This window comes from Sphaeramia orbicularis, chromosome 13 (assembly GCF_902148855.1).
Source record: "Sphaeramia orbicularis chromosome 13, fSphaOr1.1, whole genome shotgun sequence".
Taxonomy (NCBI): Eukaryota; Metazoa; Chordata; class Actinopteri; order Kurtiformes; family Apogonidae; genus Sphaeramia; species Sphaeramia orbicularis.
Genome location: NC_043969.1, coordinates 51,051,097 through 51,072,897, shown reverse-complemented (window position 1 = coordinate 51,072,897; position 21,801 = coordinate 51,051,097). Strand labels below are relative to the sequence as shown.

Below are 21,801 nucleotides of genomic sequence, written 5' to 3'. Positions count from 1 at the left end.
GTCAGAACAGTCTCAACAGTCAGAACAGTCATAACAGTCTCAACAGTCAGAACAGTCTCAACAGTCAAAACAGTCTCAACAGTCAAAACAGTCTCAACAGTCAGAACAGTCTTAACAGTCTTAACAGTCTTAACAGTCTCAACAGTCTTAACAGTCTCAACAGTCAGAACAGTCTCAACAGTCAGAACAGTCAAAACAGTCTCAACAGTCAGAACAGTCTCAACAGTCAGAACAGTCTCAACAGTCAGAACAGTCTCAACAGTCAAAACAGTCTCAACAGTCAGAACAGTCATAACAGTCATAACAGTCAAAACAGTCTCAACAGTCAAAACAGTCTCAACAGTCAGAACAGTCTCAACAGTCAGAACAGTCTCAACAGTCAGAACAGTCTCAACAGTCTTAACAGTCTTAACAGTCAGAACAGTCAGAACAGTCTTAACAGTCAGAACAGTCTCAACAGTCAGAACAGTCTCAACAGTCAGAACAGTCTCAACAGTCAGAACAGTCTTAACAGTCTCAACAGTCATAACAGTCAAAACAGTCTCAACAGTCAGAACAGTCTTAACAGTCAGAACAGTCTTAACAGTCTCAACAGTCAGAACAGTCTCAACAGTCAGAACAGTCTCAACAGTCAGAACAGTCTCAACAGTCAGAACAGTCTCAACAGTCAGAACAGTCTCAACAGTCAGAACAGTCTCAACAGTCAGAACAGTCAGAACAGTCACAACAGTCTCAACAGTCACAACAGTCTCAACAGTCAGAACAATCTCAACAGACACAACAGTCATAATAGTCATAACAGTCAAAACAGTCTCAACAGTCAGAACAGTCTCAACAGTCAGAACAGTCAGAACAGTCACAACAGTCTCAACAGTCACAACAGTCTCAACAGTCAGAACAATCTCAACAGACACAACAGTCATAATAGTCATAACAGTCAAAACAGTCAGAACAGTCTCAACAGTCAGAACAGTCTCAACAGTCAAAACAGTCTCAACAGTCAAAACAGTCTCAACAGTCTCAACAGTCATAACAGTCTCAACAGTCTCAACAGTCAGAACAGTCTCAACAGTCAGAACAGTCTCAACAGTCAAAACAGTCTCAACAGTCATAACAGTCAAAACAGTCATAACAGTCAAAACAGTCTCAACAGTCAGAACAGTCTTAACAGTCTCAACAGTCAGAACAGTCTCAACAGTCAGAACAGTCTCAACAGTCAGAACAGTCAAAACAGTCAGAACAGTCTCAACAGTCAGAACAGTCTCAACAGTCTCAACAGTCAGAACAGTCAGAACAGTCTCAACAGTCAGAACAGTCTCAACAGTCAGAACAGTCAGAACAGTCTTAACAGTCTCAACAGTCAAAACAGTCTCAACAGTCAGAACAGTCATAACAGTCATAACAGTCAAAACAGTCTCAACAGTCAGAACAGTCTCAACAGTCAGAACAGTCTCAACAGTCAGAACAGTCTCAACAGTCAGAACAGTCTCAACAGTCAGAACAGTCAGAACAGTCAGAACAGTCAGAACAGTCTTAACAGTCTTAACAGTCAGAACAGTCTCAACAGTCAGAACAGTCTTAACAGTCTCAACAGTCATAACAGTCAAAACAGTCTCAACAGTCAGAACAGTCTTAACAGTCTCAACAGTCAGAACAGTCTCAACAGTCAGAACAGTCTCAACAGTCAAAACAGTCTCAACAGTCAGAACAGTCTCAACAGTCAGAACAGTCTCAACAGTCAGAACAGTCTTAACAGTCTCAACAGTCATAACAGTCTCAACAGTCATAACAGTCAAAACAGTCTCAACAGTCAGAACAGTCTTAACAGTCTCAACAGTCAGAACAGTCTCAACAGTCAGAACAGTCTCAACAGTCAAAACAGTCTCAACAGTCAGAACAGTCTCAACAGTCAGAACAGTCTTAACAGTCTTAACAGTCTCAACAGTCTTAACAGTCTCAACAGTCAGAACAGTCTCAACAGTCAGAACAGTCTCAACAGTCAGAACAGTCTCAACAGTCAGAACAGTCTTAACAGTCTCAACAGTCAGAACAGTCTCAACAGTCAGAACAGTCTCAACAGTCAGAACAGTCTCAACAGTCTCAACAGTCTCAACAGTCAGAACAGTCTCAACAGTCAGAACAGTCTCAACAGTCAGAACAGTCTTAACAGTCTCAACAGTCAGAACAGTCTCAACAGTCAGAACAGTCTCAACAGTCAGAACAGTCTTAACAGTCTCAACAGTCTTAACAGTCTCAACAGTCAGAACAGTCTCAACAGTCAGAACAGTCTCAACAGTCTCAACAGTCTCAACAGTCAGAACAGTCTCAACAGTCAGAACAGTCTTAACAGTCTCAACAGTCTTAACAGTCTCAACAGTCAGAACAGTCTCAACAGTCAGAACAGTCTCAACAGTCAGAACAGTCTCAACAGTCAGAACAGTCTCAACAGTCAGAACAGTCTTAACAGTCAGAAAGTCTCAACAGTCAGAATAGTCTTAACAGTCAGAGCAGTCTTAACAGTCAGAACAGTCTCAACAGTCAGAACAGTCTCAACAGTCAGAACAGTCTCAACAGTCAGTACAGTCTCAACAGTCAGAACAGTCTGAACAGTCACAACAGTCACAATAGCCTCAGCGTCGGTGGCTGAAAACTGGGCTGAAGTCACAGAAGAAGAATAAATAAACATCAGCACTAATCTGGAGCTGTGAAGTTAAACTGACAGTTGTACCGTTTGCATCGTTTAAATCCAAAGTGTGGACTGACTTTGTCTGCAGATGGACTTCGCGGTATGTACGAACTGCCTCACCAGAATAAGATACACGGGCGACAACACAAACATGCACACTGGAAAGACCAGGGGTGTAAGGAAATGACAATTTCATGTCATGGTTATCATTATTATCGCAGTATTGTTGAAATGGGCTCAAAATGTTCGAAAAGTACTTATGCACGAACTGAAATACTTTAATCAAGTTGTATTTAAAAAATAACAGTAAAATAATAGGCACAATGTACTTTCTGTTGCAGAAACAGTCAAATATTAACGTGTAAACGTCAAACATACAAATGTGCATTAAAGATGGAACCTGAAGGCCGTTCTTTGACCATTTTCCAGATCAAGTTGGAGGAGTTTTAGTTTCTTTGTCAGAGATAGAGATAGATGGATCGCTCTGTGGAGTGTTGTCCATGCAGGTGCCTTCAGCCATGTTTTCCGAGGCCAAACATTCCAAACTGGCGTGTGCGCCTGGAATGCTGCTGCTTCTCCAGGAAATGAACAGTGCCGTGAGTTTTCAAAGTGCGGCAATCAAACATGGTTATCATGATCATTAGAATTTTAACGGTAATATTAACCGTCGGGCATGTTACCAGTTTATTGTGATACCGTTAATCATTACATCCCTACTACAGACATGAGATGGTGTTTTCTGAGTTTAAAATGGTGTCAGTGATTGTCCAACACATCCAAACATCCTGTTTCCAGTTCTGTTGAACTAAAACACTGTCAGTGTTTTTACTCTAACACTGTTTGGACTGTGGGTAAATTATGATGCAGAATATAAACTATGATTTATTTAGTTTTTTTTTTGTTTACTCCTATAAACACAGATTATATTGTAGGTTAAGAGCAATATATTGATAATCGCGGTATCACCATATTGAGATATTATCAAGATCGTGAGCCATGTAGCACATATCGTATCGTGAGGTACCCTGAGATTCCCAGCCCTAGTGTAGAAAATCTAATAAAGAACATAAACCCACATCTGTCCACACTGTAGGTCATAGTTTGGACCTCAGCTGATGTCGTGGAGCTCTGTTGTGCTTTTCCTGGATTAGTTTAACCCTGTTCTAAAGGATCACTCTGCTCTTCTGTTCTTAAGTTCATGTCAGTAAATATCTTAATTGTCCAACCTCATTTGTCTTATCAAACATCAGTATTAAATTAAAACTATTGCTGATAGTGTTTCCATTGTGTTTAACTAGACCAACCTGCTGATCAGAGGGTGTCTGAGGTCATGTGTCAGGACACAGGGTCAGAGGTGTCACCATGGGAACACAGGCCACTTCAAAGGACACACTCTTCCCACATTAGGAGCCTTTTGTCAGGAGGACTTCCTCCAAGTGTCCTTTGAAGCACCAGTGTGGACTCATATGCAAACAGGAGCCTTTTACATGGACTAGATTCAGATCTCCTGCAATACACTGACTCCAGTTACACACATTTACATTTACATCACAACATGTAAACACACACTGGGTTCCATCTGTTTAAGGGGTCAGCGCCAACAAATGCCTCTGAAACATCTAAGGCTACGTTCAGACTGTAGTCAAATGAGTCCACATGTGACCTGGATCTGATCTGTTACAGTCTGAACAGCACTAACCTGATGGAGACCACTTTCACATGTGGTCCTAAATCTGACCCAGACCACTTTCATATGTGGTCCTAAATCTGACCCGGACCACTTTCATATGTGGTCCTAAATATGACCCTGACCCCTTTCATATGTGGTCCTAAATCTGATACAGATCTGATATTTTCTAATGTGACTTCAGTCTGAACGTCCAGGTCACATTTATCTGACCAGTGCGTCATTGAAATGCGACAAATGTCCCAGTTGTTTGTCCCAGGAGGAGGAGCGGAGGAAAACCATATTTCCTTTTGTAAACACAGTGTGTGTCTGCGTGGTTGTGTATTCCATCAGGACCTCTTTAGTGCATGTGGGTCACTTCAGGATCACATTCAGTTCAGACTCAAAACTGACAGAAGTTGCATTTAATGTGGAATATGAACCAACACATGAAAAAAATCTGATTTCACCCAAAAATCTGAATAGTGCATTAGACCTGCTGTGTGGGCGGAGCCTTATTTAAACTCCATTCCTTCACATCTTCACTTGTAAATGTCCAGGTCATTATATATTTTCAAGCCAGTCCAAATAATGACTATTTAGAATGAACCTTTTTAATGTTATAGAAAAAATACCATGAAATCATCAGTGTAATCGCTGTAACAGTTTAACACACTCGTATTTACTGTGAAATGACTGATGGAAGCTGAAAACACAACCCTCTGGTGTTAGCTCATACAGGTCCTTCTGAACACCTAAAGCACATCATCTGCACAGTGACATAATTATGTCAGAATGTGTTTGAAATGGTTCATTTTTAACTTTTTAAAAAATTTTCTATTTCATCAACTTGAGCCATAAACAAAAATACCAAATACTCAATGACTGTCATATTTTTAACCCTTTTATGTGCCATATTTGTAATGGAAACAAACCATGTTTTTTACGCAAAAAAACAAAACAAACCTTTTTATTTTTTCCATATTCTACATAAAAATTATGTTTTCTGTATGTTTATTAGTTCCTCCTGTCATCTGTCAGTGATTAACACCAACATTGGTTCATATTATTATTATTTTTGGTTCTAGGTCAAATGTTCAATGTGTTAGTGTGTATTTTGTACTCACTTGGTAGAAGGGTGTTAGTGTAGGAATTTAACGCTGTTTATTATGGGATGGATTTAGTGGATGGATCAGAATTTAAACGATCAGACACAAATGAACAACTGTTTAATTCAGACCAAAAACAAATGATGAATGACAAATAATGATTTTTTAAAATATTTTTTTTAAGTTTTAAATTGTACATTTACATAAACATGCACTCAGACATAAGGAACCACACAGACACAATACAACAAAAAAAATTATACAACAAACCTACAGATCTATTAAACACAAAAAAGAGAAGAAAAAAACAAAAAACACACAAAAAAAAAAAAAAAATATTATCCATTCCTCTTTCCAAAGCTCAGGGCTGATTCAGAGTTAATATAATGTAAACTAACAACACATGTCTCCATCCAGAGGATGGAGGAGACAGCAGGACGCTGTGGTTGACAGTAGAGAAAAAAGGATTCCATTGTTGATAAAACAAATTAATTTGTCCACGAACAGAAAACTTAATCTTTTCCAGCTTTAAAAAGAAAAGTAAACCATGCACCCATTGCACACAGGTGGGTGGCAGAAGTTCCTTCCACTTAAAGACAATCATACGACGGGCCAATGGTGAACAAAAAGATATTGAGTCACTTTGGACAATCCCAATGCAGGAGAGGAAACTCCAAAACTAGCCAGTAGGGGGCATGGTTGGACTGATTTACCCAAAGCAGTGCTAATCACAGCAAAAATATTCCAAAAAGAATTAAATTTTGAGCAGGACTAAAACATGTAAAATAATAATCTTTAATAATAATCTTTTTTTAAAAAAAAGTAACGTGCTTAATATGGTCACCTGGACACCAGAGAGTTCATATGCTTTTATACTTTTATTATTCTTGTTATTTATATTATATATATATATATATATATATATATATATATATATATATATATATATATATATATATATATATATATATATGTAGAGAGAGAGAGATTTTTTTATATATATCTTTTTTACTTTTATACTTTGTTTGTGCAAAGTCTACATATCATTGGTCTACAGGTCAACTGTTTCCAGAATAACAGTAGTGCCATTGGACCAGGTGTGAGTCTCTGATCCAGACTAATCCAGTCCTAAATGCTGGTTGGTTGTAGTTTCACAGATACAGTCTGGGCTCCAAATGTGAAACTGTAGAATTAATGATAAATGGATTTAAGTCCAAATGAGTATTAGTGTCAGATCTACCAGGTCTACTTCCAACACTGTCTGCACATGACAGTACATGGACTGGACAGGTTCTATCAGTGGAACATTTAGACATCTGTTGGATAAATGGACACAAACCAACATATATGTAGAAGAACAGACAATCATACAGATTAAAACATGAACTAAACAGCACTGTGGTCATTTGATTTACAATTAATCTGATTAAAATATGTAACATTTAACATATTTAAAATCTGAGGCAGATCATTTATAAACACTTGCAGACCAGTGTCATATACTCACCTGGACACCAGAGGGTTAATGCTGTAAATGTGCTTCATTAACAGTTTTTGGCTGAATGAGGCGTTTGTGGTGAATCTGTGGGAACGTTAGCGTCTTTTGTCTTTTGTGTCTTTTGTCTTTTGTGTCTTTTGTCTGCCATGCTTTCACTTCCTGATGATTACCTTCAAAGACACACTTCTCTCACCTGTGGAATCATCAGATCCATCAGACGACACACTTCTCATGTTGTTGTCCTGTCGACCAATCGGCACACTTTACACACTTCTACACACTTTACACACTTCTGCACACTTTACACACTTCTACACACTTCACACACTTCTACACACTTTACACACTTTAACACACTTCAACACACTTAACACACTTAACACACTTCTACACACATGGTGTCTTGTGTCTCCGTCGTCGTTCATTTCAGGTTGAGTCCAGTTTGTTCTTTGAGGAACTTAATTATTCTGTTTTCTCTTCTTATTGTAAATGAAAAACAACAGATCAAACTCCATCCTGTCATTGGTTTCAGGATCTGATCTCTTCCGTCTTTTAACCATTAAAGTTCCACAACTGTTTATGTCACAACTTAAAAATGATTTCCTTTGTATTTCCCAATTATTGATTATTTCTCTTTCTCTCTCTCTCTCCACATATGTGTGTGTGTGTGTGTATATATATATATATATATATATATATATATATATATATATATATATATATATATATATATATATATATATATATATGTATGTATGTATATAACGTATATATGTATATAACGTGTATATATATAATATTTTTAAAAATAAATTGTATGTAAAATATAAAACTGAAAAGTGCCCTCTGTCATTGATAAGAAAAATGAATAAATAGGTCATTAGTTAATAAATGAACCTTTCATCAACAACAAATAATTCCTTATCTACTCAAATCAACTCATTTTGAATCATATAAAATATAAATGTTCTTCAAATGTTTCCAAAGCTTCAACAGGATGATTGACAATAAAACTATTATATGAATGTATTTATTGTGTTTTATATTTCTGCATGAATTCTCATTATTTATTTTGTATTCGGTACATGATGACTTATTTAATGTTTATTTATTTATTTATTTATTTATTTATTTATTTCCAGTACCCCCTGGGGTTCTTCCAAGTACCCTGGGGGTGCGAGTACCCCACTGTGGGAACCCCTGGTATATCAAACAGAGAAAACTGAAGAAAAAGTGACTTTTTTCAGCAAAACTATCATTAACTGAACATAAAAACTTACATCTACAACCTTCTTCATTTTGTAATTAATGTTAATCATTATTCATTTTACTTACACACTCCCTGCTAAACAAATAAAATAGTCCAAATTTGGTGAAGTTAATATTAAACACTGATCTTTCCGTCTGTTTCCTACAGTACGTATCGAACACATGCCATCAGATCCAACCGTCCACCAGGTGCTGATTGGTTGACAGATTTCCATCTGTGTCCTAAACAAACAGATCTGATCAAACTCCTTTAACGTCAATCCTTCCCTTCGTCCTCAATACATTTATGATGGAAACAGGTGTTAATTACAGACTCTGGAACCTGCACAGATGTACAGTAACATAATAACAATAGTCACTTTTCCATCGGACATCTGCACTAAACTTTACCCATATTTACTAAATGTGGTGAAACAGTGTTTTTCAACCTTGGGGTCACCTGGAATTCAAATGGGGTTGCCTGAAATTTCTAGTAATTGATTAAAAAAACAAAAAAAACAACTTACTAATAAAATCTGTGTTGAGTTGACAGAGCCAATCCCAATCCATATCAGACAAACTGTGAGTGTGAAACTGCAGCACTGTGGTTCTGTTTATCTGTCACATGTTCATTGTGGTCAGTTTCAGATGCTGCAGCTCTTTCATAATTCATAGTTTGAGTTCTTGTTTGTTCAGTATTAATTGTCAGCCTTGTACATCCAAGCTGGACTGACTGTACATATCCTGACCAAGGGAAATCCAATTCTCCCTTTGTGCAGTAATCTACACCTGGATTTACTGCCTCCATCCATAATAATATACATTATATAGACTAAATGTCCTCTAACATTAACCTGGATTTGAAACATAATATAGAAAATTGTTACAGGATCAAAAACAAATTAATTTGAGCAAAAATAATGTCTCTATTATGAATGTGTGGGGTCGACAGAAATTTGTGATGTTCAAATGGGGTCGGGAGGAAAAAAAGGTTGGAACCACTGACATAAAAACAGAAAGTAGAAGTTTCCATTCAATCCCAAATGTGCTGATTAGTTTCTTTCTTCTGGTAGATGTCAGTACAAGTCCTTCCATAAACATGAACATAAATCTGTGTTGTTTTGAATCTAGAATGCTGGTTTCTCCTCTATCTCCTACTAAATTCTAAACTGATGTGCTTTCCTGCTGTGTCCACACATACACACACGTTTGGGTTCAACTCTTCTTTTCTTTTCCTAACATCCACCAACATCTGTTTGTTTTGGTCATGTGACTCTAGTTGGACTCAAAGGTCTATCTATCCATTACAGTTTGTGCCATATACCAATTTAACTATGAAAAAACACCTCTTGCAAGTGCCAAAACTGGAGCAAAAAACAAGAGTTTTAGTAAAATTGTCATTTTTTCCATTAGACAAATTTTTATGCGCAAATTATATTCACATTATTTGAGGGTCAATGGGAAAGGAACCACTGAGGTTTAGATCAAACAGGACACGATCAGCCTCCGTTCTGTCCCTTTGAATTTGGACTGTGGGAACTGGTTGTCCTCCTGCTCTCCCAGAATGCACCCCTGCAGTTGTACTGAGGTGTCAATGAGGAGTTAACGGCCACTTTCACACCTCAGCCCAGACAGACACACAAAACACAACACAAAAAGACACAACCAGCAGCTGCATGTGACCGTCTGTTCTGTCACCAATGACCGAATGTCGCAAAGTTTACGACTTTGGTCGTAACTCAGATGCACTGATGTACAGTATATGGACAAAAGTATGTGGACACACAACACAGGGGTCTGAGATACAAAACAAACATGACTAATGTCAGAATATAGTTTTATATTATGGGATAAATATCAGTGCATTAGTTCGTTTGGGTTCAGTTATTATCTTTGTTTCTAAAATGACTCACAGATGGTTTGGACTGAATTTATATCAACATAAATTTTGGGGTTTTTGGGTGTTTTTTTTTCTCCATGACTCTGATTTTAAATGTTCTTCCTCTAAATGTCTCTAATATTTCTCCTGCTCTGACTGTAAATAATAATTTTCTTCCTCATCTAACCATCTGCTTTCATCACATCTGACTGAGGAAGAAAAATCTACCATTAAACTTTAAGGAAATATTGATGTTTTTTTCATGTCCAATCCTCATGAACATCTTAAAGCTGTAGACATGATGTGTCCACATGTTTATGTCCATATAGTTTAGAAACATCAATATTTCCTATTTAACATGTGTTTAAAAGGGAAGAGCTTTAGGTGGAATCACATGACAGTATAACAGTGGTCTCAGTTCAGTTCTGTTCTTGGTCCACTGTCAGGTTTCACTGGGCTGTAGTTGTACTTCATGACCACCAGGTGGAGTCCTGACTCAACCTCCTTTTCATCCTCTGGTTTCTGTTGGTTTCATCTTCTAGATGTCCTCATGATCTGCTTCAGTTCTAGTTCAGTTCACACACCAATGGTACTTTTGTGTCAGTTCAAGTGAATTTTTGTCTATATTTAACTTTTCTGAAGTGAGTTATCACCATTTATTGAAATATTATGTTCTTTATTTAGATTTTTTTCAGTGTAAATCATGTATTTTTTTATATTTAATTCACTGATCATGTAGATGTTCATTAAAGCTCAGAGTAAATTCAAAGGTTATTATGAAAAAAAAACAAGAAAACACGGACGTTTGGGTCTTTAAGGGTTAAAGGCGGACATTTGGGTCTTTAAGGGTTAATTAATCTCCTGTTAGTCATTAGACACAAACATGTCCATGTCACTCAGTTGTCATTAAAATTCTTCTACATTTAAGTTTGTTTCCACTTTCACTCATGTAAACCTATTCACCAACCTTGATCCGCATCACAAGAACCAAATATTTACAGATTTAAGTCGATGTGAAGTCTTATGGTGACACATTTTGATCAGTAGTAATGTGATAGATTATTGATTAACTATTACTAACGCATGTTTTAACCCTTGTCTTTTAATTTCCAACAGATTCCAGATGAGTTCGACACAGGTACGTTTGATTCCAGACCGTTAGTGTGTGTGTGTATATGCAGACAGAACTTCCCTTTTTTCATGTGCTCATATCTCCATTCTCTAACTTTTATTACTCTAAAGACACTCCCAAACGGTTCTTTTCAGACTCGAAACTGAATAATAATTAGTTTCTGATCTTAAGCTCATATATAACCTCCTTTAACCAGCTATGGGTTTACTGTCCACGTTTGTCGACAAGTTTCACAGCTCTACACTAAAAATTCCTAAAACTGTTCACCACAAAGGACACTCCATAAAAATAAATAAAATTGCATCTGAAAAAACTGTTGCATCATGATGTTTCCACTATCGATTATTATTTAATGAAAAAAATCCTAAACTTGTCCTTTCCTGGGTCTGAGGAGGTTAAAAAAGTCCCTTCTCTGACCCTAATACAGGGTTTCTCAACCTTTTTTCAACAATGCCCCACTACCGGCACCATGAGCCTACTTGCACCCCCCCCCATGGCTGAAAAAATGTGTGTGTGTGTGTGGAGGGGGTGGGGGGGGTGTTATGTAAATCTTAGAAGTAACATGTTGGACCTGTATGAGGAGGTTTTATGGTGGGTCATAACTCTGTAGATAAAGCTGTGAGAAAGTGAGCTCCCCTCACCTTGTCATTGAATACCTGCTACCCCCAAAAACACACTTGCAACTGGGGGGTGGGGTGGCAATGTGCCAGACAATATACACCCCCCCACCCCCACAAATGATGAGAGAGTAGGTCCCAAGTGATTTATAATGTTGTGATGTACAACAGTAGTCGCTAACATGCACACGCACAACAGTGTCACTCGTGCCCCACCATGCGCTCATGCCCCCCCAGGAGAGTGTCTGCGCCCCCCTAGTTGAGAGCCACTGCCTTAATATTAAGACATGAAATAAGTTTATTTAGAGAAATGAACTCTTGAACAAGCACAAAAGTATGACAAGTTAAAATCCAACAGTGCTAACAATGCTGACAATGCTAACAGTGCTACCAATGCTAATAATGCTACCAATGCTAACAGTGCTAATAATGCTACCAATGCTAACAGAGCTGCTAATGCTATCCGTGCTGCCAATGCTAACAGTGCTACCAATGCTAGTAATGCTACCAATGCTATCAGTGCTACCAATGATAATAATGCTACCAATGCTAACAGTGCTGCTAATGCTAACAGTGCTACCAGTGCTATCAGTGCTATGCTAAATGTAGTGGATGGGTGTGGATTCTTGTACCGTAATGCTAATATCTATATAATCAGTGGCTCATTGTCATACATCATTTATTCCACGGCTCCACCTCCTGTCGTGTGTTTTCTGACCACACACCTCATTCACTTTTTGTTCACTTTCACAAAAACTTAGATTTTTTTTTTAAATTTTGACAAATTTACAAAATATTAAAAATGGGGCATTCCTTCTAATGGGCCATATATAAAACTTAGAGTTGTAGTTATTAAAAAAACCAAAATAATAAGTTGTCATTATTTAATTTTAAAGGATAGTTTGTAGATATAAACATTTTCATTATATAATTTGACTTTTTTTTTTTTTTACTTTAAAACTTAGAGCAACATTTGTATTTGTCATTATTTGAATGTTATTGTGTTATTATTTTATTGGTTGTGATCTACTTTAGATCATGGTAGACTGAACTAAACTGACTTTGACACCCCTGGTATAAATAGAATAGAACTCCAGACTAAACTGATGTGTGTCCTGATAAATAAGCCTGTATGTGTGTGTTTGGATTAGTGAACCTGTATATGTGTGTGTTTTGATATGTGTGTGTGTTTTGATCACTCAGCCTGTGTGTGTGTGTGTGTGTGTGTGTTTTGATCACTCAGCCTGTGTGTGTGCGTGTGTGTGTGTGTGTGTGTGTTTTGAACCCACTGTGGACCATCAGGTAGAGGCTGAACGCTGCCTTTGTGTTGGATTTCGGGCTCTGTTGGGGTTTTCATTGACACCTTGGCAGCGTTTATTTGAATGATGGATGAGTCCACGGAGGCCCTGTGGCACTGCCAACTGCTGTGGATCAGACCCCCATATGCCCCTGTCCCATCACTCACCCCCCCCACCCCAAACAAAACAACAACACCAAAACACCCACATGCGTTTCCATTAACTTCACTGACTTGGACAAAGACATGTGGCACCAGGACAGACTGGTCCGACGGCTCTTCAATAATCAGCTCAGGATGGGTGGGAGTGTATAAAACTGCTGTGGAACACATTAGAGTAGAGGTCTGCATTGGCAGAGGGGGAGGGGTGGAAGTGGGCGGAGCTTAGAGCAGCAGAGTGCAGTCGGTGAGAGAGACATGGAAGATGTTTATGACTTTTAACAGCGTCTTATTGAGGTTTTAGTGTTGAATTCATATAAATAATATTATATGATGGCGATAGTTAGGGATGGGAATCAAGAACCGGTTCTTTTTGAGAACCAGTTCCCAGTAGCTAGATTCCTTGGAATCGTTTGCCTGCCTGCTTAACAATTCTGCTTATCGATTCCGCCTTCGTTGTGCATGCGCGATGACATCACGCGTATACTGCATTGTTTTGGTCAGAACGTAGCCAACTTGGCGTTGAGGCAGAAATGGTCTCAACAGACAACACCAGAGTCACCTGTAACACTAGCAAAGCTTCCATTTCTTCTAAAGGTTGGAATCCCTCCAACATGCTCAAACATTTGTCCAAAGCATGTGATTCATTTGCAGTAATGTCACGTATTTGATTCGCTACTTAGCGGCACTTGTGAATGTAGCGGCAGAATGAACACCAGGACTTCATCCAGGCCCTGTTCCGGTTCTGGTGCGGGCAACAAACGTCGTACCCCCTCAAATACAATTTTCCGAAGTTAGGGAAAAAGAAATGAGGTTCACAACAAAGGGAGACGAGACAAGTTGAACTGGTTCGATGTAGTAGAAATGTGGCAATAGAGGAATTAGTAAAGAGTCTTTAGTTTTTTTCTTATAGTGGATAATTTTTGGGGGCTGTTGTCTTTTCTTTATAGTAGATCATTTTTTGGGCTGTTGCACCTCTGGGCCACCATGTGGATGGGCTCAGGCTGTGTAAAACCGTGGATGGTCAGAGTTAACGGGTGGATGTGCTGTTTAAAGGGGGCGTTGAAGAATCCATACCGGACATGTGGAGGCGGTGGGTGGGTTCCATCGGGTCGATCTGCCGCGACAGAAACTCCTTTAAACGAATTCTGATGGCCCGCTGCGTACTTATAAACCCTTCGTCAATACCTTTGTGTCCCCCAGGCCATAAACGGCAGCACTCACACCCCTCCTGCTGTTCATCAGCCGATCGATCAATCAATGCATCAGTCACTGCATCCATCCATTATCTGGTCATCTGGACTTTGGACCTTCAACACCTTAGGCTGAGTTCACACTGCAGACAAATGGGACCCAAATATGACCTGGATCTGATCTGTTACAGACAGTCTGCACAGCACTAATCTGACCCAGACCGCTTTCATATGTGGTCCTAAATCTGACCCAGAACACTTTAATATGTGGTCCTAAATCTGACCCGGGCCACTTTCATATGTGGTCCTACCCAGACCACTTTCATATATGGTCCTAAATCTGACCCGGACTACTTTCATTTGTGGTCCTAAATCTGACCCGGACCACTTTCACATGTGGTCCTAAATCTGACCCGTACTACTTTCATATGTGGTCCTACCCAGACCATTTTCATATGTGGTTCTAAATCTGACCCAGACCACTTTCATATGTGGTCCTAAATCTGACCCACAACGCTTTAGTATGTGGTCCTACATCTGACCCAGACCACTTTCATATGTGGTCCTAAATCTGACCCACAACGCTTTAATATGTGGTCCTACATCTGACCCAGACCACTTTCATATGTGGTCCTAAATCTGATACGGATCTGATATTTTCCAATGTCAGATCATATTTCTCCGACCTTTACGTCATTGAAACGCGACAAACGTCACAGTTCTGCGTCTCAGGAGTGTAACTTCCATAAACACAGTGTGTGTCTGCGTGGTCTCGTATTCCATCAGGACCTCTTTAGTGCATGTAGGTCACTTCAGGGTCACATTCAGTTCAGACTCAAAACTGATAGAAGTCACATTTAATGTGGAATATGAACAAACACATGAAAAAATCAGATTTCACCCAAAAATCCAAATAGTGCATTAATAGACCTGCTGTGGGCGGAGCCTCAGTCTGGGTGATCCATGTGATCAGTCTCACAGCTGCAGATCAGTCTTTTATATCCACATAATGACATGTTTCACAAAATAAAATGTTTCTGGAAATTAACTCTTCGTTTTCCTGCCTATAGACGTCCTTTAATCACCTAAAACAAATCATCTGCACAGCACCATAGTAATGTCAGTTTTTTCATGCAGTTTATTTTTAACTTTTAAAAGTTTTTTTGTGTTTCATCAGCTTGATCCATAAACAAAAACACCAAATAGTAACTGTTATATTTTAACCCTTTAAATGTCATGTTTGCAATGGAAACAAACTGTATTTTTGATACAAAAAACTTTCTTTTTTTCAATATTCTACATATAAATTGTATTATTTATTTTTTATTACTTCCTCCTGTCATCTGTCAGTGATTAATACCAATATTGGTTCATATTATTATTATTTTTGGTTCTAGGTCAAATGTTAAATGTGTATTTTGTACTCACTTGGTAGAAGGGTGTTAGTGTAGGAATTTAACACTGTTTATTATGGGATGGTTTTAGTGGATGGATCAGAATTTTAAAAATCAGGCAGCAATCTACAACTTTTGAATTCTGACCTAAAACAAATAGTGAAAAATAATCTGAGCTTTAATAATATAAATAAAAATGGAAAAAATAATAATAAGTGTCATGAACAAAATAATTTTGTAGACGTTCGTTTTTATGTTGAGGTAATGATAGATTTGACTGAGAAAGTCAATTTTTCTTCATGTTTTCCCTGTTTTTGACATAATATCCATCAATTTTAAACTGAGCTTTTATGAACATTGACATGATCAGTGAATTAAATATAGAAAATACAGGATTTACACTGGAAATAATTCAAAATACAGAGAATAATATTATGACAAATGGTGATAAATCACTTAGGAAAGGTTAGAGACAGACAGGACAGATAGACAGGACAGAGCGGGTCATAAAGTTACAGACACAGATAAACACAGACAAAGGAATTGATGTGGACACATGAAGACAGACTGGACCTCAGGGGGTTTATGGCAGTGGACTCAGACAGGTGGACCCACACGTATTGATGAAGTCATTATTGGAGGCAGAAGGAGATCCCAACTCGTTTAGACCCAGAGCGTCCATGTGGCAGATGATGGGAAGTCCTGAAACCTCCTAAAGTCTCCTGTTTTACCAACAGAACCAGCATTTATTTAAGGTGGACGTGGAAAAGACAACGCAGATCCAACCTGCTCTGAAAAACACAGGGTTGAGAGTTCATGTTGAAACGATGAAAAACAGAAGAAACACTTTGAAATGAAACCAATCAATATTTTTTTTTAACATTGTAGAGGAATAAATCTTTTTATATCACCATAATGGAGTTTCAGGGCTAGAATGGTTTTACTCTGAACGCTGCTGCTGTTGGATCTTCTTGGTGTTGTGTCGATAACTTTGAAGGATTTGGTTGGATTTCTTCTCCTTCATAACCACCATAGTGGACTCCCAGGGGGAAGAACCCAATGGATCTGAGGTGTTCCGTGAATATTATCACTGGTCGAAATGGGGACGCTTCTGTTGGAAAATCTGTTTTTTTGGACATTATTAGAGCTGCAACCGATTTAATCGACTCAAAGTGATCCAAAAAAAATCATTCAACCACAATTCTCCACAATCAAAGCTTTGTTTCCTTCATTTCTCTGCTGTTAAACATTGGTTCCACTGTTGTGTTTCACACGGACGCTTATTGTGACGCACAAGAAGCTTCAATTCAGGAAAACTGCAATAGAATATCTCCCTTCAATCAATTCGAGTTGATTAATCCAGGGGTGTCAAACATGCGGCCCAGGGGCCAAATCTGGCCCACCAAAGGTTCCAATCCGGCCCCTGGGATGAAAGTGCAAAAATTAACCTGAACATTCAAGGTTGTCCAAATCATTTTGGTTCAGGTTCCACATACAGACCAATGTGATCTCCAGTAAAAACAACAATACAATGACCCATAAATAATGACAACTACAAATTTTCCTTGTGAAAAATTACATGGAAAAAATGTAAGTGAAAAAAAATATCACACTGTGAAAATATTTACATTTACAAAACTATTCTTTCACAATAAAACGCAAATAAATACATAAATAAAAACAAAGATGAACAACCCGAAATGTGCAATTTTAACAATATTCTGCCTGTTACTAAATGTTTTGTGCATTTATAGATCCACTGTGATCTATAGTTGTGTTAATATTGTAGAAATTGTTCAAATTTTAGTTCCAAACTCCAAAATTTTAACACTATTCTGCCTGTTACCAAATGTTTATGTAACACTGTGTATAATGTACATGTATAAATAATAAGTCAAGGCATAATATTGTTAAAATTGCACAAATTTTTCAAATGAAAATTTTTTTTTTTCAGGTTATTCACATCTTTTTTGTAAAATGTAAATATTTTCATAATTTTATTGGGGGTTTATTTGTACTAAAACAAAAAGAAAAACATTGATTTGTCATTATTTATAGGTTATTAAGGCATTATTTTACTGGTCTGGCCCGCTTGAGATCAAATCAGACTGAATGTGGCCCCTGAACCAAAATGAGTTTGACACCCCTGGATTAATCAAATCGGGACTTTTTGCATTGACTTCAAGCACCTAGTCGATTAATCGGTTGCAGCTCTAGACATTATTAATAGATTTAGTAGGAAAATCAAGCTCACGTTTGGTTCATAATGTTGATCATTCAAACTTCAGTTGGTTTGTTTTGTGCACTGTGTCGTTTATTTGCTTTATTTTGTACCAGATGATGTGGGGGGAGTTTGGTCTGTAACAGATCGGATACAGGTCACATTTGGACCACATTTACCTCAGATGATCCGATGGTCCAGCCCCAGGACAGATCTACACATGGACGGACATGTCTGGTCCAACTAACAGTAGATGAGGTTTGTTTGTCGTCATGGTAGGTTGTTGGTTTGGATCCTGATATGGTCACGACAAGTTTTAAAGCTTTGTTTAGTCATTTCTAATTAAAACATTAATGGGAGGCAGTGGTCAGTGGATGAAGACCTCACAGGACTTTTATTCTAGACGTCCTTCTGCATATCTCCCATCAGTCCTAGTCCGAGTAAAGACGGCCAATCATGACCTCTGGGACCTCTGGGACCCAGACCAAATCATCCCTGATGAGCTTAGGGACCAGGGTAAAAGTTCATGGTCCCACTGGGAGCACAGATGAATCTCACCTCCACCTCCTCCACAGCTCTTCATCCTCCTCAGGTTCTCGTTTCATTCCTCCTCTCTCCTTAAGCCCCGCCCCCTTCCCTCCCCCTCCTCAGGGAGGAGCAGAAGGTGAGCGGAGGGCAGGATGATGGACGGATGTGTCCTGTGGGACATGTTTGGATACAGACTCTGTTTGTCTGCCAAGTGGCGGCATTCATGACAAGACTGATGCAGAGGAGTGTTTGTCACCATGGCAACCAGCCAATGTGACGCCTCCTCCTGTTGGACGCAGTGGTTTGGTTGGACCCTGGTGATCCTGTAGATTACAGTCCACATGAACCAGTCCTCTCGATCAGTAAACATGTTGGAATTATTACCTCTGCCAAGTGTAACTGCGGAGATAATGTTTTCATCTGGGTTTGTTTGTTTGTTTGTTAGGAAGATAACTCAAAAAGTTATGGACAGATTTGGATGAAATTTTCAGGAAATGTTGATACTGGCACAAGGAACAAATGATTAAATTTTGGTGGTGATTGGGGGGGGGGGCGCTGTGTCCGGTGTCTTCCTCGTCTTTGTCTGTGGTAGCAAAACAGTCTCATGAAACTACTGGATGGATTCATTTCTAATATTTATCATCAGGACAAAGTCGGTTCACAGTTCTGACAAATTTAGATTTTAACAAATTTTTGACTTTTTGGGGGAATTTGTAAATTTCTCTTCACATTTCCGTATTTTTCGTATCTTCCTATTTTAACTTTACTATTTATATTTTATACTTTGAGTCTATTTTGTTTGTATTTAAACTTTTATCTGCTCTGACAGGCATCAGTGTCAAACTAAATGTCAATATATAATCAAGTGCAATGACAAAAAAAGAATTTGTCTCAATATTCTAACTGTTCCTTTCCTTCTACTGGTCCATCTGTTGATGCTTTAGAACATGTAAATGGTTCCAAACATCAGTCTAGTTCCTATTGGTCACTGATAGAAGTCATATATGGACTGATTGGATGAGTTGAGTTCTCCTCCAGTGAAAGTCCCGCCCACTTCTATAGTTAGATTGATGTGCGTCCAGACCACAGGACTGGAACATAGAACAGAACCAGGACTGGAACATGGAACAGAACCTGACATAGAACACATTCAGCTGGTTCTGATCCACGTAGAACAGACACACACTGGTTCTGTTGGTTTCATATTTTGTGTTTTCTGTGCAGCAGATGTCAGGCTGAGTTCTGCTTTTGTTTGAGGAGGCCCCCCAACATTTATCTCTGCCCACCCCCTTCTCCACCCCCTCCATCCCTCCATCTTCTGCATGTTTGTTTCCTCCTCTGTTCTCCTTCAGTTGAATTCCTGCTTCTCTTTATCATTTTGTCTTTTCTGTTTTCGTTCTCTTCTTTCTGTCCTTCCTGTTACTCCTCCTACTCCTGTCTCCTCGTCTCCTTCCTCCTTGTTTTCCTCACTACCTCCACCCCCTCCTCGTCTCCTCCTTTCCTTCCTTCTTGTTTTCCTCACCACCTCCACCCTTCTCCCAGTCTTCTCATCTCCTCCCTCCTTGTTTTCCTCACCACCTCCACCATTCTCCCCGTCTTCTTGTCTCCTTCCTCCTTGTTTTCCTTACGACCTCCACCCTTCTCCTCGTCTCCTCCCTCCTTGTTTTTCTCACCACCTCCACCCTTCTCCTCGTCTCCTCCCTCTTTGTTTTCCTCACCACCTCCACCCTTCTCCTTGTCTCCTCCCTCCTTGTTTTCCTCACCACCTCCACCCTTCTCCTCGTCTCCTCCCTCCTTGTTTTTCTCACCACCTCCACCCTTCTCCTCGTCTCCTCCCTCCTTGTTTTCCTCACCACCTCCACCCTTCTCCTCATCTTCTTGTCTCCTCCCTCCTCGTTTTCCTCACCACCTCCACCCTTCTCCTCGTCTCCTTCCTCCTTGTTTTCCTCAGTACCTCCACCCTTGTCCTTGTCTCTTTCCTCCTTGTTTTCCTTACAACCTCCACCCTTCTCCTCGTCTCCTTGTCTCCTCATCTCCTCATCTCCTCGTCTCCTTCCTCCTTGTTTTCCTCACTACCTCCACCCTTCACCTCGTCGCCTCGTCTCCTTCCTCCTTGTTTTCCTCACTACCTCCACCCTTCACCTCGTCTCTTCATCTCCTTCCTCCTTGTTTTCCTTACCACCTCCACCCTTCTCCTCGTCTCCTTGTCCCCTCCCTCCTTGTTTTCCCTCACCACCTCCACCCCTCTCCTCATCTCCTTGTCTCCTCGTCTCCTTCCTCCTTGTTTTCCTCACCACATCCACCCTTCTCCTCATCTCCTTGTCTCCTACCTCCTTGTTTTCCTCGCCACCTCCACCCCTCTCCTCGTCTCCTTCCTCCTTGTTTTCCTCACCACATCCACCCTTCTCCTCGTCTCCTCCCTCCTTGTTTTCCTTACCACCTCCACCCTTCTCCTCGTCTCCTTCCTCCTTGTTTTCCTTACCACCTCCACCCTTCTCCTCGTCTCCTTGTCTCCTCCCTCCTTGTTTTCCTTACCACCTCCACCCCTCTCCTTGTCTCCTCCCTCCTTGTTTTCCTTGCCACCTCCACCCCTCTCCTCGTCTCCTTCCTCCTTGTTTTCCTCACCACATTCACCCTTCTCCTCATCTCCTTGTCTCCTTGTCTCCTCCCTCCTTGTTTTCCTTACCACCTCTACCCCTCTCCTTGTCTCCTCCCTCCTTGTTTTCCTTACCACCTCTACCCCTCTCCTTGTCTCCTCCCTCCTTGTTTTCCTTACCACCTCCACCCCTCTCCTCGTCTCCTACCTCCTTGTTTTCCTCACCACATCCACCCTTCTCCTCGTCTCCTCCCTCCTCTTTTTCCTTACCACCTCCACCCTTCTCCTCGTCTCCTTCCTCCTTGTTTTCCTTACCACCTCCACCCTTCTCCTCGTCTCCTTGTCTCCTCCCTCCTTGTTTTCCTTACCACCTCCACCCCTCTCCTTGTCTCCTCCCTCCTTGTTTTCCTTGCCACCTCCACCCCTCTCCTCGTCTCCTTCCTCCTTGTTTTCCTCACCACATCCACCCTTCTCCTCGTCTCCTTGTCTCCTTGTCTCCTCCCTCCTTGTTTCCTTACCACCTCTACCCCTCTCCTTGTCTCCTCCCTCCTTGTTTTCCTTACCACCTCCACCCCTCT

At 39.8% G+C, this 21,801-nt stretch overlaps 1 protein-coding gene across 1 annotated transcript in view; it reads left to right on the top strand.

Moving 5' to 3' along the window:
* The window catches only part of timm50 (translocase of inner mitochondrial membrane 50 homolog (S. cerevisiae)), a 73,103-nt gene that overhangs the window by 20,256 nt on the left and 31,046 nt on the right, over positions 1-21,801 (top strand). The window contains exon 4 of the mRNA XM_030152803.1: positions 11,203-11,224. Coding sequence (XP_030008663.1) covers positions 11,203-11,224 — 22 coding nt within the window. The remainder of the gene's footprint in view (positions 1-11,202; positions 11,225-21,801) is intronic.